Genomic DNA, 26,462 nt, shown 5'->3' on the forward strand with positions numbered 1-26,462 from the left:
GGATAAAACAATCATGACTTCATACAGAGTAAGTAAGCTGACAGACACTTGCAAAATTATTCAGAAAAAAATTACAACATTTCCTGAGATTGGAATATCCTTATCAATCTTGAGGAAAGGGATTCTGTTCTGTTGGTGACCAAGTATTTTAAAGGCAAAGTGAATATCCTTGGACTAAGTGACATACTTCAGACTCTAAACCTTTCTCAGCTAAATTTGCAGACGTCATGGGGGACATGTGTGTCTGTCCTCCTGAATGGTGGGAGCTGAGGCTTATCAATACCCCCCTGAGACAGAGCCTTTGGAGAAGGAATCTCAGTGATGAAATATAATTTTCTGAGAGCCGTATTATGTTGACTAAACATAGCTTGTGATATTGTAGTAAAAAAAAAAGAAGGAAGGAAGGAAGGAAGGAAGGAGGGAAGGAAGGAAGGAAGGAAGGAAGGAAGGAAGGAAGGAAGGAAGGAAGGGGTCCCATTCACTGCCCAGCTGTTCACATCCAAATACCTATATCCTTCAATGGGAATCTGTTCTATAAATGAAGAAATGATGGTTACAGAGAGAAGCTGTCTTCTAATAAATTGACGTTTAGATAGATAATTATACTAGATAATGATTTTTATACTAAAATACTGGAAGGGGTCATGAAATGCAGGGAAGAAACATTGTCAAACTAAGGGATGAAATATTCACTAAGATTTAATTTTCCCTTAATTTTTAAGCCTAAATGTTACTTCATTTCCAGTCTACATACAACTATGAATCATTACTACAGTTGGTCTCTGTGCTGAATTTTAATCAAGAGGCTGCAAAATATAAAAGCAACACTTCTTTTTTAAAAATTTTACAGGCAGGGTTGTCACTGGGATACCATGTCTGCATAACTCCATAGCTCCCTGCTGCCATTTTTTTTTTTGATAGAGGATAGACAGGAGAGAGAGAGAGACGCAGCCCTGCTCTACTGCCTATGAAGATTTTTCCCTACAGGTGGTGACCAAGGGGTTGAACCCAGGTCCTCATGAATGCTGACAAGTGTACTCTACCAGGTACACCCATCTCCAAAGGCAAGACTTAAAATAGGAGACTACCACCTCTCAGAGGATGGACAGCAACATTACCTGAAGGGAGAACTGATGATTTATTTGAACTCTGGGCCCACTTAGTAACACACAGGGGGAGAAAGTTTAGTGTGGAAATAATATAGAGGGTTACAATAAAGTGTTTTCACTGTCAAGCTAACAATAATAACCGTTATTATTATTATTTGACTGTGAAAGCGCTTAATTAGAGAGCTTGGAGTCTCCTCTGCACCTTCTTCCGGCCATCTGTCCTTCTGTGGTGGCAATATGAGGTGGCCCCGCATGAACTCCCAGCTATATGGGGACAGCCTGTAGACCTTGTTATGGGGCTCAGACATAGCAGACAAGGCTGACACCATGCCCGAATTCCAAGAATCACAGATGAGGAGGTCAAAGTGTCAGGTCTAGGAGATGCTTTCCCTGCAGCCCCACCTGTTCCCCGACATAGTGACCCAGCTGGCACCCAGGGTAGCCCCAGCTCAGATTTTTCCATAGCACAATTACTATAGTATCTGTGTTACAACTCTGAACGGTTATGAGTTCCTTTCGTATCACCTTTCAGTAGTCCCCATTTCCCCTTCCCACCAGAAGCCACTCACAGTATCACAACGTGATCCACAATCACAGTCTAGTCTGGCACCTCGAGCCTGCTTTCTGTCTCCTTAGAGGTTGACCAGGTGCCTAATTCAAGTGGGAAAGGGAAACAACACAGCAGAGACAGATGAGAACTGTTAGAGCTTCACTTTGTGGCACCCGGGCCTTCATGACTTCTCTTTATCTGCCTCCCACGTGATGAGTGTTGGATCAACTTTCACATTTTATTCACCTCATTATCCTCTTAATCAGAATTAAAAAAATTGGGGCAGCCTCACCTATTTGAAGCTTGAAACCTTTACTCTTAAATCACTACAATCCAACTAATTCAAACAATTCTTACTATCTTTTAAGATAAATAAATGTACACATATACAAAGAGGCAGATTAGAGATATTGAGAGGAAAGGGGAGAAAGAATGAGGGAGACAGATACCTGCAGCACAGCTTCACTGCTGGTGCTGCTTCCCCCTGGCAGGTGAGGACAGAGGGACTTGAACCCAGGTTCTTGTTCATTTTAACCCAGTGCATGCTCTGGCTGCACCACTACCTACCCCACAACTCTTATTCCCAGTCTCAAATTCTGAAAGCCAAAACCGTTGGTTCAGTTAAATCAGTTGGGATTAACAACTGTTATTTTGCCCCATCCCTGGGTGATGAACTTCCTTTATTGGATGAGCTCTTGGATGGGGCAGGCGGGATAGTTCTGATTGGTTCTGTCCACCATCCCTTTCATAACATCCTTATTGCACAGGCAGATTTTATTTTGGAAAAGGAGCTGTGTGGAATGGGAGAAGTGAGATCAATGGAGTCAAAGCTAGCTTTATAAAGTTAATATTGTTTATCTCTCTTATGTGTTTGATCTTGAAATACAGCTTAATATTCAAGCATGTCAATCATCTCTTCAGCTCAGTCTCATGTACTATTTACCAAAGCATTGTACATAAATCAGTATTTCTTTCCCAATTACTTTCATTTCAAATTTTTTCCAGTCTTCCTTAAATATCCTAAACATGTCATCAGTATGTGATTTATGGGATGCAATATTTTCTGATCCTTTTTCATTAGAATATTTCCTTTTGTGGCTCACTCTTTATAGTTCAACTCACACACATGTAGGAAATGCCACAATGCTTTTTTATATTTCTGTCAGTTTATTTCTTGTTTAAGGAGGCACCCTGAGAGGAGAGTGAGTGAGTGACACAGACTTCAGGCCACTGTGTTCAGCCAATAGGAACTGAGTTTTTAGTCTGATTATTCTTCTAGATCCTGCCCTGGAGTTAGTTCAGGTCCTGAGATTTTGTTATGTTTTCTTGTAGGCTTTGCTGAATGTCTTATGGATCTTTTGATAAATATTTTATTTATTTTCTGTCTATTCATTTATTGGGTAGAGACTGTCAGGAATTGAGGAGGAAGGGGAGGGTAGAGAGGGAGAAACAGAGAGACACCTGCAGCCCTGCTTCACCATTCATAAAGCTTTCCCGTTGCAGGTGGGGACTGAGGGCTGGAACCCAGGTTCTTGTGCATTGGAACACGTGCACTCAACCAGGTGCACCACCACCTGGCCCCTAGTATATGGATTCTTGTAACTTTGACAATTTGCATTTATCTGGGTTCATGGAGTTTTGGAAATCTATCTTTTTGTTTGTTTTAGTAAAAGCACTCATACCCATAGAGCGCACATGAATAAAATATTTCACACAGGTGTTTGTGGCTGACAACAGCATTGCACGAGAAGTTATAGCTTCATTTATCTGAACCTTCAGCTCCACCACAAAATAAAATAACCTATAGGAAATGCTTATTTTCTTCACCCTCAGCTGTATTTCTATGCTTTGCACAAGGTTTCATGTCATTAGTTTGTGTCTTATATGACAACGGATTACTGTTTGTTTCTGTGGTGTTGAGCTGATATTGGATCAGACTGTTTTGTAAATTCAGATGCTCTGGCCCCACTTACCATAATTTTCCCTGAGCACATCCATGAATTTGTAGAGTGATAACAAATCCCCATGTTAATTTTCATGCAAACCAACAGTCACATAGATCTGAAATGAAATATGATTGTGAACAGAAATGATCTGGTGGTTCCAATTAAACTGACCATCCCTTTGGTCATCTCATAGCACGCAGAAATTGCGCAGTAGGATCTTTTTGTTCATGAAGATAGTTTAAGGCCCAAGTTTAACTTCTTGCCATTTGAAGTAATTTTCTGGCATTTGAAAATAATGTGCATCCTCGCTTTCCTGATCAGAGAGGTTGTCACTTTGTCCCTTTAGCTCCTCGAATTTCTTAATAAACCTGCTGACCACTCTTTATGTTCATTTGTTATAGATGTAGAACACTTTGTCAGTATGATTGTCTTAATACCACTTGAAATAAATGTACATTTTAGTGTCTTATATGCGCGAATCTTTGTATTGCAATGAAAATCGTTGTATTGCTTATGTAAGTGTAAATAGTTCGAATATTGTCTAAAGCCATAATAAAGACTATTTAGTAAAGGGTATTGTGAATGTTCATGAAAATTGCTGAGTCCATTGAGTTTTCATAGTTCCAAGACTATATTTCCCTTACTATGTCACTAATTTTAGAACTTTCTTGAATTATTATCATAAAAGAAAAGGTAGGTTGACTTTGTGTCTTGATAAAATATAAAATCAAATGGCCTGGTTTCCTAAATATATTTTTCTATCTATTGTCTATTAGACAAAACAGAGAGAAATTGAAAGGAGAGGAGAGATGGGAGCAAGAAAGATAAGACACCTGCTGACCTGCTTCATGGCTCATGAGAAGTGTTGTCCCTGCATGTGGGGAATGGGGGCTCGAGTGTGAGACCTTGCTCATGGTGGTGACATGTGCGCCTAACTGGGTGTTCCACCACCAGACACCAATGTTCATTTGTTTTTCTGTTTAATTTCACTGCCACCAGGCTTAGCTCAGGCTCGGTGCCTGCACTATAAATACACCTCTCCCAGTAGACCTCTCTCTCTCTCTCTCTGTGTCTCTCTCTCTCCTCCTCTTTCTCTCTATTTCTTCTTCTTCTTCCTTTATAATAATTCATGAAACAGAGCAAAACTGAGTGGGAAGGGGAAGATAGAAAGAGAGAGAGAGAGATACACCTGAAGACCTGCTTCACCTCTAATGAGGCTTCACCCCTGCACTTGGGGACGTGGTCTCGAACCCAAGTCCTTGTGCATGAAAACATATGCACTGAACTGAGTGTGCCACTGCCCCCCCTTCCCTAATTTTTAAAAAGAGATTCTAGACCTTATATGGTATGTGTTTGTTATGTGCCATATCACAGGTATAAGCACATGTGGACCACTTGTAGTAATATTCTCATCTCTACAATAGAAGGATCTGAGATGTTAGCAGCATCATAGATGGTCCCAGTGCCCTTTTCTCCATCAGATGCATCCTTATTCCACCATCCCCACGGCCGTGTGAATCTAGCATCCAGAGATCCAGCATCTGGAGATCCAGCAGGACTCTGAGGGGACTCACTTCAGTCACTGACTCCAGGTGCACCTCTGTGCTCATCTGCACTGTGTGGCCCTTGGCAGTGGGGTGGAGAGAGAGGCAGGTGAGGAGGCAGACATCTTGGTGCATCTGGCCCTCCTTCCTGGCTCCCAGAAGGGCACAGGTGGAGGGGGGATGCTATTGCCCTCCTCCAGACCAGTCTTTCCCTAGGCAGACCCCTAGGCATGTGACAGGTGCCAAAATTGGTGTTATCGTGACTCTACTAACAAAAAAAAAATGGAAAGAAAGAAATCCACACACTTTTATTTAGCATTGTAAAATGTACTTTTACTGGTGATTTAATAACTGCTTACACTATTATAAGATTCAGAGGGATTGTTTCATACCTCACCCAGCACTGTGATTCTGCCTCCGTTCCCGCGCTTCTCCCACACACTCCCTCCAAACACAACCACCAGTTTTCAAAAAGGCTCTGGAACACTTTGGCTACTTCGCCCCCACACCCTCCCCCCACCAGTTCATGTGTTTTACCTCTTTATACTGTTCATAGGAACAAAACCATCCCTTCATTATTGTTCAGAGAGGGTCATTTGGTAAGATAACAACTGTGGAACAAGAGACCTTGAGCACTCAAAGCTGAAGAGTAAATCTCCTCGCCTCTGTCTATGCCCTCCTCCCTCACCAATTTTATTTACTTCTTTCTTCATTAGGTTTACTCCTAGATACTTCTATTAGTGACTTAATACTGATTGACAAAATTATAACAGGAGTATAATTCTTTTTTCAAGTTTTTTTATTTTCTTACTAATTTAATATTGATTTACAAAATTGCATGTCCACAGGGGTGTAAGTCCATACTGTTCCCACCACGAGAATCCCAAGTCCCCACTCCCTATACTGCAAGCTATAGAAGCTTTCCTAAGGTTGTAGGGTGAACTATTATTTCTACAGTTGCCTAGATTTGTTTATAATTTTTCTGTTTTCCCCTCAATAAACTGTCTTTTTTTTCCTTTCCAAGCTACATATAATCTTATTACAACCTCCAAATGTCCCACTCTTTTTCCCTGCTCTTTCTCCATGTCCTGAGAGAAGTGGAGTTCAGAGAACTCTTTATTATTATTATTATTATTACACGTGGCCTCATCCATTAGAACATTCCCACAAAGTGATACTGTGTAACACACACACACACACACACACACACACACACACACACACACACACACACTACTCAGCCCTAACTGATGTTTGTGCTGGGGATTGAACCTAGGACCTCTGAGTTCAGGCAAGCAAGTTTTCTACATAACAATTATGCTGTCTTATGAGACCTCTTTGTTAGAATTTATAAACTCTCCATGACATGTAATAATCATCCAAATTATATAGTTTGCCTTATGGTTAGCATTTTTTTCATTTTGCAACTAAATCTAGTTTGAATTTCTACTCTGCACCATTCCATTGCTTTGTGTTGGTTCTTTTTTTTTTTTTTTTTTTTTTTCAAATAAAGGGTGAGAGATGGGGGGTTGGGATTGGGTAGTGACAGAGCAAATGGGAAACAAAACAGTACTGTTACACGACTTGTCAAGCTCACATTTGGTGGCTGGATGCTCTGAATGAGGCCTTGGTGAACAGGAAAGGGTGCACCCTACCTGCTGAGCTATCTTCTGGCCCCAGCTGGTTTACTCTTGATGTTGCTTGCTCTATGGGACCGTGAAATACATGATGACTGGCAGGCAATGTTATGTAATCATACAGAGTTTTTCTCATAGTTCTCAATGTTTTTTGTATTCCAAATACACCTCATTCTCACACCACCCATCCTCTGGTGGTCACTGATTTGTTTTTTAACTTTCACTGTGGTTTCGTTGTTCACAGTCATAAATATATGGACCCCTGCAGTATGTAGAAAAATACATTGACTGGTATGTAGCAAAAATACATCCCACTTTAACACCTTTATCAAGAAGGGTCTTGATAAAACAAGGGGACTGGCAACATGACAGTTATGGTAATGGTTATGGTTTAGGTTAGGAAGAACAACGTTGTATTTGGCGGTCATCAACAAAAAGCATACTGTTTGGCAGTGTCAGAGCAGTGGGAATCCAACTGCTGAGTGTGTGACATGAACAGCTCAATTAGAACACAAATATGAGGAGACTGAAGGTTGGAGTTCATAGAACACAGGATGCTGCAAGCCCCAGGTCAAAGACAATGTGCTGGGAAGGATGTAGCATGTCCCCATGTTTGGTGCTGCTGGAATGAAGATGCCCAGTCTGTCCTCTGCCAGTGCACCTGGATGAGCACTGTGTCCCATGGGGTTTCTCAAGCAACCTGCCCTCTTCTTCTCAGACAGGTGTCCTAGGCCAGTCCTACTGCCCTGTAGGAATGATGACTTCACATCAACAGGTCTGCTGGAGGGGACACTTTCTCATTCCTGTGACACTGTGAGCAATTGGAACATCGATGAGTCTGCCAAGGAATTTTGAATCAAGTCATGCATTGGATGGTCTCACCTGCTCTGCTACTCACCTGAAGTTAGAGTAATTACTGATTGATTAACTAATTAATTTTTTTAGCACAAGGATTATCACTGGGGCTCAGTGCCCACATGGGATGCATTGGATTGACCTTCTTGTGGTGCATCCCGTGAGTACCCATTCATTGGTGAAACTTACGATCCTTCCTAGCCGACTGAATCCACATGAATCCCAGTCACTTTCAAAGCCAGCAACAAGCAGCTCCTGACAGCTTTCAACCTGACGCTGTTGACTGGCTATGGAAGAAGGGCAAACGCTAGAAGAAGAAGTGCCCACATGAGGAGTATACCCCTCCCTATGGCCACTTTCCCCGTTTTCTTTGTTTTGTTTGTTTTTTTTACAGAGACAGAATCAGAATGGGAGAGAGAGCAACATGCAGTAGCACCCCACAGCACATGAAACTCCCCCCTAGACAGAGCAGGGAACTTGGCCCTGGGTTCTCACGCACAGTGAGGCATGCCCTCTGCCAGCTGCACCTTAGCCCAGCTGCAGTTGAGACTTGATTTGTTGACACACAACTCATTAGGCAACATTTACCTGGGGAAAATTATCTTAATGTTGGATTGTTTGGGCCCAGGTGTTTCTCACTTATTGCCAGGAACTAGGTTATTTGATTTTGTCTGTCTCCCTCTCCTAGCAGTCCTCAAGCTGAAGCTGTCCTGCTGCCACAGGTGACATGACAGTCATTGGCTTTGAGTAGGTGAGCTGAGGACACCCCTTTCCTATATCCACTCCTTGTGGTCTAACCTCACATACATGGTCTCTCTCTCTCTCTCTCACTGAATATTCAGCTGGGTGTCTGCTTTCAGCTTCACTCAGTAAGTACTGAAGACTGTGTTGGGGGTGAGATGAAGCTGGAATTACGCTGTGATGTGTAAGATAAATCTCCTCATAATTTAAGCCTGAAATCCCAGTGGAAGAACTAATCAGCTGATGTCTCCAGATTAAGATTAAATTGAATAAATCTAGTGATGTTTATTAATTATTGTGGAATATCATTTGTGTTTTTCAGATGTCATGTTTGAATTCATGTACATTGGACTCTTTCTCATTTCCATATGTTAATTGAAATTCCCTCAGAATAAAACTTTGCATGTTTTCTAATAAACTGCTCTAATAAAAATTAAAATTTTCTAGTAAAATAGGAGAGAGGGAGACCACAGAACCATGCTGAGGGGGTCAGGCTCAAGCCTTGGTCCCACATGAGAAAGCCATGCGCCATGAAGTGAGGTCTTTCTTCAGCCCGACATTATTTTACCTAACGTATTCTATTGTGTCTGCATAGGGTATGATTATGACAGTTCTTACATTTCAGGGAGATGTTATGTCTTTAAATTAACATTATGCTGATATTTTCCTGGGGGGAAAGACAGCTGTACTGAAGTTCCAGCTATGACTTTAACTACTTGTAGCTTGGTATTATCTCTGCATGAATATAACTCTACCACAGAATAGGCTAGACTTTTTGAGAAATAATTTCAACCAATTAATCAAATCTGTGGTTCTTCTTTTGTAAACTCACACATATCATCAGCCTGTGGAAATGTGTGTTCTTCCTAGCTCAGCAATGACATTCTCAGCTTGAGCCAGGACTATAAATCATAATTTCTCCACTGAAAGCAAAGCGAACACTCAGAAATTCTATCTTGGAACACTGTCTAAAAAGGTCCTTTCTCTCCCATTTCTTTTTTGTTGTAATAATGCCCAATCTTTCAAAGTTTTGCATTTAGTTACTTGGGTTAAAAACATTATGCCCATGAACAGGGTAAATGTTATTTCAAAATAACTGAAGTGACTTTTAAAAATATTTACTTATTCCCTTTTGTTGCCCTTGTTCTTTTATTGTTGTAATTATTATTGTTGTCATTGTTGTTGGATAGGCCAGAGAGAAATGGAGAGAGGAGGGGAAGACAGAGACGGGGACAGAAAGATAGACACTTGCAGACCTGTTTCACCGCTTGTGAAGTGACTCTCCTGCAGGTGGGGATCCAGGGGCTCAAACCAGGATCCTTACACTGACCCTTGAGCTTAACCCACTGCACTACTCCCAAAGTAACCTTTTATATAGTATTCTGGTAGGATGTATCAGATTTAGAAGAGTATATCTTCTCTTGGAGACCTGTGCATTTTGAAAGGCATACAAGGATAACCTTTTATCTAGTGAAATCCCAAGAAAGAGACCACCACAGGAACATCTTCAGACAAGCTCACAGATGCCACATAGCAGAGAAACATGAGTTTGTCCTTTTGAAAACAGGAGTTCAGTGATAGGAGGAAGAAGATAAGACGGCTTTGAAGTCCAGCTTCATCAGCACCCAGAGAGAGGGAGAAAAGGAGAGGGATATATGGAGGTAGTAATATTGTCATGAGTGGCTCAGAGAAGAAGAAAGGATTGGATCAGGTAGAAAAAGGGGGCAATTGTGTATAAATGTAGACAGATAGTTGTAGAGAGGATGGCTGACCCATGTCTACAACCTTAGGGCAACTGTGCTGGCTTGCAGTGGGGAGACTAAAGATTCAGAACTCTGGTGCTGGAAATGGCGTGAATTTATACCCCTGTAGACATGTAGTTGTGTAACTCAATCTTAAATCACTAATAAATTTTTTTTAAAAGTTAACAATGTTTACTTCAGTTGAGATAGTGTAATAGTTATGCAAATAGCTTTCATACCTGCAGCTTGGAAGTTTCAGGTCCCAATATTCTGTACTACCATAAGCTAGAGCTAAGCAGGGCTCTAGTAATACATACATACATACATACATACATACATACATACATACATACATACATACATACCTCCCCCCCCTTGCAGGGGAGTCACTTCACAAGCAAAGAAGCAGGTCTGCAGGTGTCTCTCTTTCTCTCCCCCTTTGTCTTCCCCTCCTCTCCATTTCTGTCTTTCCTATCTCACAACAACATCAATAACAACAACAATAGTAACTACAACAACAATAAAAAACAAAAATGGCAACAAAAGAGAATAAATATTTTTAAAATAAATAAATAAATAAAAATCTCGGGCGACCGCCGGGGCTTTAGCTGCGGCTCACGTGCGTCCCTGCGCTCCCCCTGGCGTCTCCGCTATGGACGCTCTGGATCGGGTGGTAAAGCCAAAAACAAAAAGAGCCAAGAGGTTTCTTGAGAAGCAAGAACCGAAGCTCAGTGAAAATATTAAGAATGCCATGCTGATCAAAGGAGGAAATGCAAATTTGACAGTGACACAAGTGCTGCGAGATGTGTATGCACTGAAGAAACCATATGGTGTCCTGTATAAAAAGAAAAATATTACAAGACCATTTGAGGATCAGACATCACTGGAATTCTTTTCCAAAAAGTCAGACTGTTCTTTATTCATGTTTGGTTCTCATAATAAGAAGCGGCCAAATAACTTAGTAATAGGTCGTATGTATGACTACCATGTGCTGGATATGATTGAATTAGGTATTGAGAAGTTTGTCTCCCTCAAAGATATTAAGAATAGTAAATGTCCTGAGGGCACAAAACCAATGTTAATATTTGCTGGCGACGAATTTGATGTAACAGAAGACTACAGAAGGCTGAAGAACCTTCTGATCGATTTCTTCAGAGGCCCCACAGTACCAAATATCCGCCTGGCTGGGCTAGATTATGTTTTACACTTCACTGCACTGAATGGGAAGATCTACTTTCAAAGCTATAAGTTGTTGTTGAAGAAATCCGGTTGCAGAACACCACTAATCGAATTGGAAGAGATGGGGCCTTCACTGGATCTGGTTGTAAGGAGGACACATCTGGCATCAGATGACCTTTATAAGTTATCTATGAAAATGCCCAAAGCTCTCAAGCCAAAGAAGAGGAAGAATATCTCTCAAGATACTTTTGGTACAAAAGTATGGAAGGATTCACATGCAGAAGCAAGACCTAAGCAAACTACAAACGAGGAAAATGAAGGGGTTGAAGAAGCGGCCTGCAGAAAGGATCACCGAGGACCAGGAAAACAAGCCAAAGAGGATTAAAAACAATTGATGGGAAAAAAAAAAATCTCACTGTAAAAAAAAAAGAAAACCCCTAGGGAGTTGACATTGAGCTATATTGCCTCCAAAGATAGCCTATAACTGGAATGTCTAAAATGGAAAAATAAAATGGAAAGAGCCAGATTTATATTGAGGAAGTATAAAAATTTATGTGGTACAAAGAATGATTTTCACTCCTTAGGATGTCTCCATCCAAGTCCTGGAATCCCTAATGTTAATCTACTAGACTGTGGAGAGATGGGGACTACGATTAATGTGTGAACTCTATGAATCCATTGGCTTCTACGTAGGAAGCTCATGTCAGATCGAAATCACAGAGACCCTGGATTGTGGGGGGAGAAAAGGTGAGATGATTTCAACTTCATGATGAATGTCCAAGCGAGCATTGGACATTCATTCCCCTCTTATTTTTTGTTTTGGTCATGATTTTTCTTTTGCATAATTTTTTCCTCTCATTCCTATGGTGTCAACATACTTGAGTCATTTATGTGGCCATTACTGTAGTAGTGCTGAGTATGAGCTATGGGGATGCAGAACAGGAAGCAGTACTTTCTAGGAAAGAGTTTAACACTCTTAGCATATAGATAATGTGTCCATTGTCTTGGTGTGGTTATGGTTATGGTTATGTAACTAAGCTTACACCCAGTAAGTAATTTTGGTGTAGAAATAAAGGTGAGACTGTATTTCAAGATGTTATATGTCCATAGAAATACTTAAAAAATGTGTTAAATGAAAATGGTGATGGTTTTGATTTTGCATACCAAGTAAATAATGATTTGAAGTATGTATGTACATATATTTTCAGCTATACACAGTATGTTTCTTCCTTCCCACTATGAAGATCTACTTTCCATTTATGGTACTATGAAAAACTCTCAGTATTTTGAAATTTCCACTGGAATCTCAACGAACACCTTCCTCTTCCTCTTCCACATCTTCTTATTCCTGCTGGATCACAGGCCTAAGCCCACTGACCTGATCATCTGTCACTTGGCCTTTGTCCATGTGATGAAACTCTTTGCTTCACTCTTTCAATCTCCAGGCCTATTTAAGTCACTGCACTTTCAGAGTGACATCAAGTGTAAGTTTTTATTCTATGTGAGCAGAGTGACAAGGGGCCTCTCCATGTGTAACACCTGCCTCCTGAGTGTGCTGCAGGCCGTCACCATCTGCCCCAGCACAGCCTGGTTTGCACGTTTCAAACATAAATCCACACCCTTCACCTTCCAGTCCTTCTTCTTCTCCTGGTTTGTCAATTTGTCTCTCAGTCGTAACATCCTCTTCTACACCAAGGTTTCCTCCAATGTGACTCAGGCCAATCTGATGAACGTCAATGATTACTGCTCACTTGCCCCATGGAAACGACCTACAAGAACCTGATTTTCATTTTGAGATTATCCAGAGATGTTTTCTTTGTAGGAACGATGCTGTTTGCAAGTTCATACATGGTGCTTCTCTTGCTGAAACATCAGAGGAGGTGCTGGCACCTTCACAGCTCCAGCTTCTCCCCAAAAGTCTCCTCAGAGAAAAGGGCCGCCCAGTCCATCCTGCTGCTGGTGAGTTTTTTTGTGTTCCTGTCCTGGGTGGACCTCCTCATCTCATCCACCTTGACCCTGTTATGGGTGTATGACCCGCTTATTCTGAGTGTGCATAGTCTTGTGGTCACTTTCTATGCCACTGTCAGTCCTTTGGTGTTAATGAGTTCAGATAAGAGAATAATAAATGTGTTGCAAAGTATATGTTAAGACTACCCGCACTTATAACCAACTTTTTAGTGGAAAAATTATGTGGAATATTAGATTATGATGTCACTGTTCAAATCATTGCCTGATTTGTTTATATAATCGATGAACTGTATGCATTGCACTTTAATTTATTTAAATTCTGTTTAAAATACATGATGGTAAGGACCCTCTAGTTTCTTTGGTTCAGTATCCGTGATGGTTTGGTAGTGTAGTATATTATAAATTTATCTTTTGTTGTTTTCTCCAACGTCCATTCAGAAAACTTTTCTTCCTATTGATCAGAATAATCCAGGCTAGCAAATAGCACATTTGGTTAATTAGTGCTGCTTTGCCATACATGTGACCCAATGCAAGCCTTGGCCTTTCATTCTTCTTCTTCTAGCGTTTGCCCTTCTTCCGTAGCCAGTCAAAAGGTCAGGTTGAAAGCTGTCAGGAGCTGCTTGTTGCTGGCTTTGAAAGTGACTGGGATCCATGTGGATTCAGTCGGCTAGGAAGGATCGTCAGTTTCCCCAATGAATGGGTACTCACGGGATGCACCACGAGAAGGTCGATCCAATGCATCCCAGGTCTTTCATCACTGAGGGAATCTCTATCTATATATATAAAAATAGAAAAATCAGTTATCTCCATTATTTGTATAGTATTGATAATTCCACTCAAAAGCAACGTATATTCTTAAGTAGGTACTCTGTTCATAATAAAAGCAATAATTTTCTTCAGAAAAAAAAATTTTCTGCTGATTTGTTCAAGATGTTTGAATTCTGGGATGGGCAGATAGCAAGATAGATATCCAAAAAGCCTTTCATGCCTGAAGCACCAAAGACATCTTTGTTCTACATTCTAGTTTGAATGATAATTTCTCTCAGCACTTTTCCCATTTATCTCTTCATATTCTGCATTCTGTTTAGGTTGTGAGTGCTTTCTCACCCTTTTAGTTGTATCTCTTATAATTGTCATTGCTTTTCAATATTTGATTTTTCACTTATTTTTTTCCTCTCACGAAATAAGATTTGGTGATCATTGCTGGTACTTGTATTTAGTCACTAACCTTATAATGCAGTTGTGACTTCTAGCTTCTATATCTATTTTATTTTAGAAATGTATTAATGATAACTTATTTTTGTGCTTCTATTTTCCCTAGTGTAGTGGCACACTTACATGACTCTTTTTCTTTCTTTTCTTTTCCTTATTGGGTGATTAATGTTTTTTTTTAGTATTTACTTTTGTATTTCTTTATTTGGGAATTAATGTTTTACATTCATCAGTAAATACAATAGTTTGTACATGCAAAATATTTCCCAGTTTTCCACATAACAATACAACCCCACTAGGTCCTCTGTCATCACTTACATGATTTAAAAAAATTTTTTTAACATTATTTATTCGATAGAGACAGGCAGAAATCAAGAGGGAAGCAGGAGGTAGGGAGGGAGAGAGACAGAGAGACACCTGCAGCCCTGCTTCACCACTCACAAAGCTTTCCCTCTGCAAGTGGGGTCCGGGGGTTTGAACCTGAGTCCTTGTACATTATAACATATGTGCTCAACCAGGTTCGCCACCACCCGGCCCCACTTATATGATTCTTAACTCCTCTTTAGAAATCTTAATGTTTTATAAAGAACCTTGATATATGTTTAAAGATGTTAGTATTTTCCATATTTCCCTATCTTCTTAAAATTTGTGCTTATTCAGTTCAATATTCAAGTATACCAATTATCTCTTCAGCACATACTAAGTTACTATTTACCAAAATATTGTTAATACATTTTTAAATTGTTCACTTTTCTTAGGTTTAAGTATGTTAATTATTCCAGGTTTATTTATTCAAGAGACTTCATAAGATAATTGTTTCTATTTTTTATATTATTATTATTTCTTATTTTTCTACTGTCTTTCTCAAACATATTATTTGTTTCCTTGCCAGCAAGATTATTTCGTGGTCTTAGTGTTTGCACAACTCTACTGTACTTAGAGGCCATTTTCAGTTAATTCTTATCATTTTATTGAAGGAATGATGGCTTACAGCACACTTCTTGAAACATGGCTCCAATTTCTCATCTCTCTGTGACAAGTCTCTGAAACATTGCCTCCACCTGCTTAGTTTCTTTCTCCCCATCATGCACCAGGACCCCCAACATTTATAATGCAGATGTGACTTCTAGCTTCTCTATCTAATTTATTTTGGAAACTTGTTAATTATCCCACTCTACTCACTCCCAGAGATCCTTGCCTTACTGGCCCAGAGATCTTTGCCAGGGTGCAACACACCACAGCTAATCCAAATTTCACCTAATGTTTTCCTCTTCTTATTCATTTCTTAAGTTCCATCTATAAGTGAGATCAGCCAGTATTTATCTTTTTCCTTTGCCTTATCTCAGTTAACAAGATTCCTTTAAGATTCATGTAAGAGAAGACAAAGTAGATGACTTCATCATTTTTAATGTCTAGTAGTATTCCATTGTGTAAATTTTTTAACCTGGGTGACAGAGACAGAGAGGGTGAGAAAGACATCGAGATAAAGAGAACACCTACAGTACAGCTCTACTGCATACAGAGCTTCCCAGCTACAGTTGGGGGCTGGGGGCTTGAGAAGTCCTTGTGTGCGGCAATGTATGCACTCTACTGGGTGCCCCTCAAACATTTGAGACATGCTGTCAATATAGACTTTATATGACATGAAATATGTATTCTGACACTTTTTATTAGCATATTTCCTTGTGCATTTCAGTCTTTTAATTTGGCTCCCTAATTTGAGAAATATCACATTTTTTAAATATTTCCTGTCCATCTCTTTCTTAATCTCTTGAGTCACCCTCAGAAGAAGATGGACGCCCGACACAGACTAGAGCACATTGTGGTTTATGATTATCTGGAGAAGAACTGAGTTCATCTTCAGCTCCATCAGGACCCAGAGAGAGAGGAGGAAAAGGAGAGAAACATATGGAGGTAGTGATGTTGTCATGAGTGGCTTGGAGGGGAAGAGAGGATTGGATCAGAAGAAAAAGAGGCAGTTACGTATAAATGTAGACAGATAGTTCTAGAGATGATGGTTGGCCCGTGTTTACAAATCTTAGGGGGAACTGTGGTGGCTTGCAGTGGGGAGACTGAAGATTCACAACCCTGGTGGTGGGAAAAGAGTAGATTTATATATCTGTTGACATGTAACTGTATAAGTGAATATTAAATCACTAATAAATTTTTTTTAATGAACTAAGTTCATGATCTGATCACTCTTCTAGATCATCCTCTGGAGTTTCTTCAGGTCTTGAGATGTCCTTGTCTTCTTCTTATAGGCTTTCTTGGCTATTTTACAGATTCTTATGAATTTGAGAATTTTTTCTGTTAATGAAAATTTGAGAACATAGCTTTTTTTGGTTTAGTACAAGCACATTACTCAATGCATACAGGAATAAAATATTTCTCATGGCCAGGGAGACAGGATAAAGGTGATGGAAAAGGCTTTCATGCCAGAGGATCTAAAGTCCTATGTTCAACCTTGCTGCTGCCAAAGCTGACCAGCACTCTGGTAATATATATTTCTCATAAGTATTTGTCACTGGCCCCAGCACAAGATTTTACTGTTTTATCTCTTTGGACCTTCAGCTCCAGCATAAAATAATGTTATCTGTAGAATGTGATTCTTTTATTTATTTAAAAGAATAAAAATACCCACCTGCAGGGGAATCGCTTCACAAGCGGTAAAGCAGGTCTGCAGGTGTCTGTCTTTCTCTCCCCCTCTGTCTTCCCCTCCTCTCTCCATTTCTCCCTGTCCTATCCAACAACAACGACATTAATAACCACAACAAGGGCAACAAAAGGGAAAATAAATAAATAAATAATTTTTTAAAAGAATAAAAATAATATCGATAAGACTATAGAATAAGAGGGCTACAATCCCACACAATTCCCACTATCAGAGTTCCATACCCCATCCCCTCCCTTGAATGCTTTCCTATTCTCTATCCCTCTAGGAGCATGGACCCAGGATCATTATGGGGTTCAGAAGGTGGGAGGTCTGGCTTCTGTAATTGCTTCTTCACTGAACATGGGTGTTGGCAGGTCAATCCATACTCCCAGCCTGTCTCTCTCTTTCCCTAGTGGAGCAGGGTTCTGGAGAGGTGGGGTCCCAGGACATATTGGTGAGGTGGTCTGCCCAGGGAAGTCAGGTTGGCATCATGGTAGTAGCATCTGCAACTTGGCGGTAGTGTAATGGAGCTGAAGGGTTGACATCCCATGTTTCTGGACACAATCCAAAGTGAAACATGTCGAGGTGATATTGGTTGCATTGATTAGGTTGGATCAGCAGATGCAGTATCAATTGGTATGGAACAAGAGAAGTATGCTGGAAAATAAGCCCCACCCCAGAGTTTCCAGGACTGGCAGAAATATGGGTTTTATAGGGAATGGGGAAGGTTCCTGCTATCTTATAACCAAGTTATTTGGAAATTTGGTTGACTTTGAAAATCCCATGCTTAGGATTTGCTGTATCATACAAAACCTCACCATGGTTTCTGTGCTTCTTTTCTCAATACTCTCTGCTATGCACAAGGTTTTTGTTTCATCAGCTAGTGTCTTACGTGACAATGGGTTAGTGTTTGTTTCTGTGGCATTGAGCTAATATTGTACAAACAGTTTTGGGAATTCAGATCCTTTGATCCCACTTGCCATAAGGATGTCAGAAACTCAGTTTGAATTTTCAGTTTAATCCCATAGTGTGATAACTCTTAAATGAAATGTGCTTTTCACTAGAAATCATCTGGTGGTTACATTTAAACTGGTCATGCATTTTGTCACTTTGAAGCACACAGAAATTACACCCTATAGGATGTTTCTATGAAGATTAGGGCACTTGAAGTCTAAATCCTTGCCATAGTAAATAGCTCTGACATTTGAGAATGATGTGTATCCTTATTTTCCTGGTTTAAAAGGAGTTGTCAATTTGTCTCTTTACTCAAACTTCCTAATAAAGTTATTTATCACTCTTTAAGTCCATGTGTTGCATATGTAGAACACTTGGTGACTGTGATTTGTTTGATATCACCTGATAAGAATGTACACTAATGTCTTAATCAAATGATTTTTTGCATTACTCATTGAACTCTTAGGTATGGAATATATTTGTGTAAATAGCTTGAACATTGCCTAACTACTCAGCCACTCATCTGTTGTTGGACACCTGGGTTGCTTCCAGGTTTTGGCTATTACAAATTACACTGCTATGAACATAGGCATACATACACAGATATTTTTGGATGGTTGTGTTTGCTTCATTGGGATATATCCCTAGGAGAGGAATTGCAGGGCCGTAGGGTAGGTCCATTTCTAGCCTTCTGAGAGTTCTCCAGACTACTCTCCACAGCGGGTAGACCAATTGACATTCCCACCAGCAGTGCAGGAGGGTTCCTTTCCCCCCCACAACCTCTCCAGAATTTGTTGCTGCTACCCTTTCTGATGCATGAAATTCTTGCAGGAGTAAAGTAGTATCTCATTGTTGTCATATGTTCATTGGCCTTTTGGATCTCTTCTTTGGTGGGTATTCTGTTCCTGGTCTTTCCCCATTTTTGGATGGAGTCATTTGTATTGTGTTGCTGAGTTTGGTGAATTAATATTTATTATTATTACTCTATTTTTAAGCCAACAAGGTTATCACTAGAGCTCAGTGCCTGCACAATGAATCCACTGCACCTGGGGCCATTCCTCTCTCTCTCTCTCTCTCTCTCTCTCCAGGATGGAGAGAAATTGAAGGGGATAGGAAGATAGATAAAGTGGTGGAGGTGGGACTTCAGTTTGGCAGAAGGAAAGGTTCTGGTGATCTATGTCACCTGTGGAAATACTTGGCAGTACTGAACGGTGTGTTGCTTAAAATGATCTGATGGCAGATTTTGGCTTGTGTTTTTACCAAAATATAAACAGCACGTTCTATTGTAATGTGAGAAAGGTAGATATGCCAGTATAGATTCTGACAGCAAGGAAAGATTGTGACACATGTTGTCATGTCACCTCAGACCCTTCAATCTGTGTGTAGCCAGAAGTGTGACCCAGGATTCAAGAGAGTTCTGCAGGTGACTGTCACGTGCTGCTTTGACTGTGACTTTTGCCCAGATGGGGAGATTTCAGCTGAACCAGGTAAGGGTATTCATCACAACTCACTTACACCCCATCTTCTTCACCAGTAATTTAATGAAAAGGGAAAGACAGGGTGAGGGGAGGCAGGGAGTGGTGTGCCCAGTTGAGCACATATGTTGCTGTGTGCAAGGAGCCAGGCTCAAGACCCTGACCCCCACTTGCAGGAGGGAAGCTTCACTAGCAGTGGAATAGTGCTGCAGGGATCTCTCTTTATCTCCCCCATCTCACTCATTTCTGTCTCTATCCAAAATAAAATCAAAACATTTAAAAAGTGGGGGGGGGGGGAGGTGGTGATGCACCTGGTAAAGTGCACACATTACAGTGCACAAGGCACCCAGGTTCAAGCCCCTGATCCCCACCTACAGGAGGAAAGCTTCATGAATGGTGAAGCAGGGCTATATGTGTCTTTACTTCTCTCTATCTCCCCCTTCCCCTCTCAATTTGTCTCTGGCACTATTTAATAATAAATAAATAAAATTAAAATTAAAAGATGAAAAAATGTATTGGCAGTTAACAGTCTATTAATACTCTCCATAATTTCCCACTATTTATTCAATTTTAAACAGGTTGACAAGGCCCACACCCGTTGGATCAGCTTCACTATTGATGCAGCACACTCACTTTGACCTCAGATTTGCCATTTTCTTGTCGATAAAGGACTTCCTGATTGTGCTATCCTCAGATGATCAATGCTAAAGTACATCATACTTTACATGTCTATTATTTTTGTGAGACAGAAAAAAAGAAAAAAACAGATCAAAAGAGGGAGGGAGGAGGAGAGAGGGTGGAAAACGTGTACACGCTCCTTGTCTGATACAGTACAGGAGATCAAATCAGCACCGCGTGTCTGTGAGTATGGGCTCCAGTGGGAGACCTAGAGTATGTGCTGCTGTTCTATCTCTGCCTCTCATGAGGTCTTGTGGCCTTTCACAGGCCTTCATCTAACATGCGCTATCTCAAATAAGCAGGAAAGCCTCCCCTACCCAGCTGGCTCCCCTCTGAAACAGTTCAACTACTCTGCTCACAGTTCTTGGCCAAATGGGTTTCTGTATGGCTAGCTGGAGTCTTTCACACAGAAATAATACAATCTTCCACAAAAACCAGAGTGCACTTCTTACTTCTCCAAAGCAAGCCTTCCAATCTACATGCTGTTCCAGTGTTCCCAAGTACCACCATGTGTGGCCCAATCAGCACAGAACAGCCCATTCCAGGGACTATTACACTGGGATAAGTGGTCCTCTCTCTCCCCTGTCCACTGAAAAATCAAATAGCAGAATGAATACAGATGTGTGCACTCACATGAAAAGTATTACGATTCACACACAAAAAGGAAGTCCATAAAAATCAGAATAGTGAAAATGATTTTGTCAAAAGATGGAGGGGAACCACTTTCCTAAGATGCAGACACTTGAGCATAGGACAATTGTCAATCATTTTCAGATCAACTACCTGACTTTGAGAAAAAAAAAAAAAAAGCTGAAAAAATCAGGTGAATGGGTATATTGCAGCAAAGTAAAAAACTGGGATGGAAGGATTCAAGTCCTGGAACATAGGCAGAGAAACACCTAGTGGGGGTTGGATTGTTATGTGGAAAACTGGGAAATGTTACACATGTACAAACTATTGAATTTTACTGTCAGCTGTAAACCGTTAATCCCCCCAATAAATAATTTAAGAAAAAAATCAGCTGAAGTCTTAGAGAAGAAGGAAGGAGTCACCTGGCAACAAGAGTTGGCTCACCCTCTTAACGTGCCTGCTTCTCCCCTAGATTCAGGGCAGTGTATCCAGCGCTCAGACCAAGAGTAACCAAATGGAGTGAGAACTTGATGTCTACCCAAGGCTCTGACCTTCCTGGCCTTTGAAGATTTCCTGGGGATGCTTTTGGCCTGCACAGCTTTGTGCTTCTCCATCCTCACAGTTGTGGTCTTGTGGGTCTTTGTGAAGCACAGGAACACTCCCATTGTCAAGGCCAACAACCAGACTCTCAGCTACGTCCTGCTCATCTCCCTCCTCCTCTGCTTCCTCTGCTCTTTACTCTTCCTCAGCCACCCTAACACAGACACCTGTATACTCCAACAGATCACGTTTGGACTCATGTTTACCTTGGCTGTCTCCACTGCCTTAGCCAAAACCATTACAGTGATTCTGGCATTCAGGGTCACACAATCAGGAAGAACAATGAGGTGGTTATTGGCATGTGGGCCTTCTTATTTAGTCATCCCCCTCTGCACACCTATCCAAGTGATTATCTGTGGGCTCTGGCTGGGGACCTCTCTCCCTTTTGTTGACAAAGAGCCACACTCAGAGCCCAGGTACATCATCATCATGTGCAACATGGGTTCCCTCACTGCCTTCTACTGTGCCCTGGGTTACCTGGGCCCCTTATAGCTTCTCTTTGTCCTGCTTTGTCCAGAACCTTCCTGACACCTTTAGTGAAGCCAAGTTCTTGACATTCAGCATGCTGGTCTTCTGCAGTGTCTGGGTCACCTTTCTAGCTGTCTACCACAGCTCCAAAGGCAAGGCCATGGTAGCCACAGAGATCTTCTCTATTCTGGTCTCCATTGTTGACCTCTTCAGCTGTATCTTTGTCCCCAAGTGCTACATCATTCTTCTAAGACCCGATAAGAACTCTGTGAGAGGCTTAAGGAATGAAACAGACTCCAGGATACATGCGCATCCTTAGATTTTATCATTTGACTTCTGCTACATGTGTTACATTCACATCAAGAGAGTCATCTGGAACTAGCATTTCAATAATACAGAATAATTGAAACTATTTCATGTCTATACCAACAAATTCCCCACATTATTATTTATTTATTTATTTTTTGCCACCAGGGTTATTGCTGGGGCTCGGTGCCTGCACCATGAATCCACTGCTCCTAGAGACTATTTTTCCCCCTTTGTTGTCCTTGTTGCTTTTTTATCGTTGTTGTGGTTATTATTATTATTGTTATTAATGTCATTGTTGTTGGATAGGACAGAGAGAAATGGAGAGAGGAGGGTAAGACAGAGAGGGGGACAGAAAGATAGATACCTGCAGACCTGCTTCACCACCCGTGAAGCGACCTCCCTGCAGGTGGGGAGCTGGGGCTTGAACCAGAATCCTTAAGCCAGTTCTTGCACTTTGCATGGCCCGCTGCGTTATCACCCAATTCCCCACATTTTTTTTAAATGGGCTTTACTTCTCTACTGAGACCGTTCCACACTCAAGAGAAATAGAAAACCACACATGAAATGGAGAGCTGTTCCATGCTCATGGACTGGAAGATGAACACAGCAGAAGACAGCTGACCTGACCATCCTCACAGCATTATTCAGAAGAGAATAAATAAATAAATACAAAAATAAATAAGTAAGGAGTCTTCCTATCCCACAAAGTAGAATGTACAAGGGAAGACATGCTTACCAGTCCTTTTCTAAAGAAAAGAGAAACATGTAGGAAGGGAAAAGTCCACCTGAACAAGGGAGATTCCATCTGGGAGACCATCAGAGATCACCAACAGCAGCACAGAGAATATGCAGCTGTTCTTTCCTATTAGAGGGGGTCTAGTAGGGTACATCATGCAAATAGTTCTAACTATTTCTGTGGTACACTGCTACTCAGTGCAATGTGTGTGTGCTACCTTAAGACAATGGGTCATCTTGTAGTTTATTTCTCAGACTTCTTATTCAGAAAATTTAAATTCCAACAATTTTTATGAATTCACACAGGATGGAAGCCTGGGTCTAAGATACTGAGTATTTTCAACTACCAGAAGGCAGTAGTCAGGAGGCATCACATGGTCTTTGATGGGTTCAGAAATGCCGGGCCAGGCTAGCTTCACGCATGGGAGAGAGAAGACCAGGGACTCATGGCTCAGCTGGGAACGCAGTTCAATCTTTATTGACGAGCGGGGATTCAGTTTGATCTAGCTCACTCTAATCATAATCCTGTCCTATATATATCTCCTGAGGTGGAAGTGTCAGGTCAGAAGAGGATGTATGTAGGATAGGGGGTGGGGAGAAGGAAAAAGTGCAGGAACCAGTGGGGATTAAACCAATGCCCTGAGGGCAGGGCGGTTCCCAGGTAACACAGTGATTATGTAAATAGACCACAGCGTAAGCATTACAACAGAAGAGGTCTTAGAAGCAGAATTTAGAAGCAGACCAACACAGAAATACACTATGCCTGAGTTTCAAACACACACTTCAACAGTGACTTCAGCTGTGACACACCTGGTTGACACACACATTACAATGTGCAAGGATCCAAGTTTCAGTTCACTCCTATCAAGAGAGGGGAAGCTTCACTAAGGGTGAAGCAGTACTGCAGGTCTCTCTCTAATTCTACCCATATCTCCTTCCTCCCAATTTCTCTCTATCCAAATAATATTTATAAAAAGGCCTAAACTCTAACTGTATATTATTAATATCTCAGATCATGACCTAAAGACCAATAAATGTGGCCCCTGAGTAGTCAGCCAGGCTTGAAAAGTAAATGTCCCAATCTCTGCTGGGGGTGACTGCTCCCAATTACAGGAAGGAGGATACTGAGGAAGGGAGAGGTGAGACTAAAGCAAAACGAGAGACAGTGTGAGGGTGACAAGTACAAGACTCTGGGATTAGACCAACACAGCTCCTCTCCCCGCTTGCCTTCTGCAGCTTGGATTCATGAGCAAATACTTCCCCTTCCTGGCAGGATGTGGGAACTGCACTTCTAGTACTTGCCACTTCAAAGGCCTGAAACAATCCATTCATCCTGCTGTGACTGCTGCAAGGGTACTGGCTGTGCAGAATTTACCAGCTCACCATACTTTCATTTGATCACTTTCAGAGTCCAGAGTGATAACCATTATACCGTGGAACCCACCCTCATGTGATCACTTTCTGTTCATGAACAGAACCATCCACTGATCCCTTCCATACTGTGATAACATAAGCATGCTACAATTACATAATAATACATAATAGGCATGAGTGTAGGGGGAGTTTGGGGAACTCAGTTTTATGGAAAACATGGACTCTTCTAGACATTTGCTCTAAAGTTAAAACAAAGAAACCACCAGCCAAAGAGACTCCTTAGAGAATGGGAGCAGATTTTTACATGGCACACATCAGACAAAAACTAATAACTGAAATATACAAAGAGCTCACTAAACTTAGCAATAAAAAACAAATGATCCCATCCAAAAATAAGGAGATGATATTGGGGGATTCGACTTCCGGAGGCGGAGCTACGAGCAGCAGATCGCTTTCTCTCCTCTCCTCTCCTCTCCCGGATCAACTAGGAATACCAAAGGAGACCACCCGGACCGAAACAAGACAGGACTAGAATGACCACAGGAACCCAGTAAATCACCCGTGAGTACAAACACGCATGGCTGGTGACAGAGAGGAGAGAGGGGCCTAAGGAGAGATTAAGTGACTGCTAACAGTTCAACAGTTTATCAGTGGAGACACCACCTCCAGTCTGCTCCACCAACAAGGGGGCAGCTGAAGGGAGGAAAGGACTCCCCAGAGACTCACCAAGTGCAACTTTGAGTCTCCATTGCTACTACCCTCAGAATCTGGAGCAGCAACAGGGAGGGACACCAGGAGACAGAGATCTAACCGGGAAACTCAGGAGAAGACCTATACCTCGGTGGCATAGCTGAGGGGCTGTGAAAGTCTCTTTGCATAACCACTGGATTATCTCTGCCACACCCTGCTTTATCTCTTGGTCAGGAGTCAGTGATTAAGCTAAAAAGCCTATTGATAGTTTAAAAGCCCTCAGGCTCCCATAGCCTACAGGGAAGAAAAAAAAAAGAGGCTTTTACATCACTGAGCTCCAACTCAGGGATTGAAAAAACTGTTAACTTCCACCACGGTAAAACCTTTAATTAAATTACTTAGACACAAGTCAATCCAGGCAATAGTGATCAATAATTTGAAAAGTACAGATAAAGGGAACTCATAACATAATATATAAAATGGTTAAAACAACAAGAAAAAATATTGGGGACTCGAACCAGGACAAGAGTCCAGCTAAAAGTCCTCCAGAGGGTGAAGCACAAAACAATGAGTTCAACATCCAAACATTAGCTAAGGAAATAATAACAGGAGTGAGTAAAGAATTTGAAAAAATTGTAATCAGAAATGCAGGAACAACAAATGAGAATATGGAAGAAAATTCTAATTATCTCATGGTTATTAGAGAGCTGAAAGTTGAAATCGCTGAGCTAAGAAGGCAACTAGCTGAACAAGCTAAAACAGTATCAGAGCAGGGCAACAAAATAGATGAACTCCAGAAAACAGTAGAGGGCAGAGAGAATAGAATCTATGAGGCTGAAGACAGAATTAGCAAGATTGAGGATGAATTAGAGACAACTAAAAAAGAAGTAAGAGATCTCAAAAAGAGATTAAGAGATGCTGAAAACAACAACAGAGTCCTATGGGATGACTTCAAAAGAAACAATATACGCATTATTGGCTTACCAGAGGAAGAAAGAGAAGGAGAGGAAGAAAGCATTCTCCAGGCCATAATAGCTGAAAATTTCTCTAGTCTAGACAACACGAAAGACATAAAGATTCAAGAAGCCCAGAGGGTCCCAAACAGAATTAACCCAGACCTAAAGACACCAAGACATGTTATACTTAGAATGGAAAGGAATAAGGATAAAGAAAGGATCCTGAAGGCTGCAAGAGAAAAACAAAAGAGTCACCTACAAAGGAAAACCCATAAGATTAGCAGCAGACTTCTCCATACAAACACTACAGGCCAGAAGAGAATGGCAAGATATCTATCGAGTGCTCAATGAGAAAGACTTTCAGCCAAGAATACTATATCCTGCTAGACTGTCATTCAGACTAGATGGAAGCATCAAAACCTTCTCAGACAAGCAACAGGTGAAGGAAGCAACCATC

At 41.1% G+C, this 26,462-nt stretch overlaps 2 protein-coding genes and 1 pseudogene across 2 annotated transcripts in view; all 3 read left to right on the plus strand.

The window, feature by feature from the left end:
* ARF1 (ADP ribosylation factor 1) overlaps positions 1-26,462 on the plus strand; it is a 442,994-nt gene that overhangs the window by 162,277 nt on the left and 254,255 nt on the right. The window lies entirely within an intron of this gene.
* On the plus strand, positions 10,710-11,713 carry LOC103124346 (ribosome production factor 2 homolog). The gene is given in 2 exon segments (XM_060197408.1): positions 10,710-11,559; positions 11,561-11,713. Coding segments are annotated over 2 exon segments (921 nt in total). The 5' UTR covers positions 10,710-10,776; the 3' UTR covers positions 11,699-11,713.
* LOC103124366 (vomeronasal type-2 receptor 116-like) lies at positions 12,939-22,260 on the plus strand (annotated as a pseudogene).

Source organism: Erinaceus europaeus, chromosome 9, assembly GCF_950295315.1.
Source record: "Erinaceus europaeus chromosome 9, mEriEur2.1, whole genome shotgun sequence".
NCBI lineage: Eukaryota > Metazoa > Chordata > Mammalia > Eulipotyphla > Erinaceidae > Erinaceus > Erinaceus europaeus.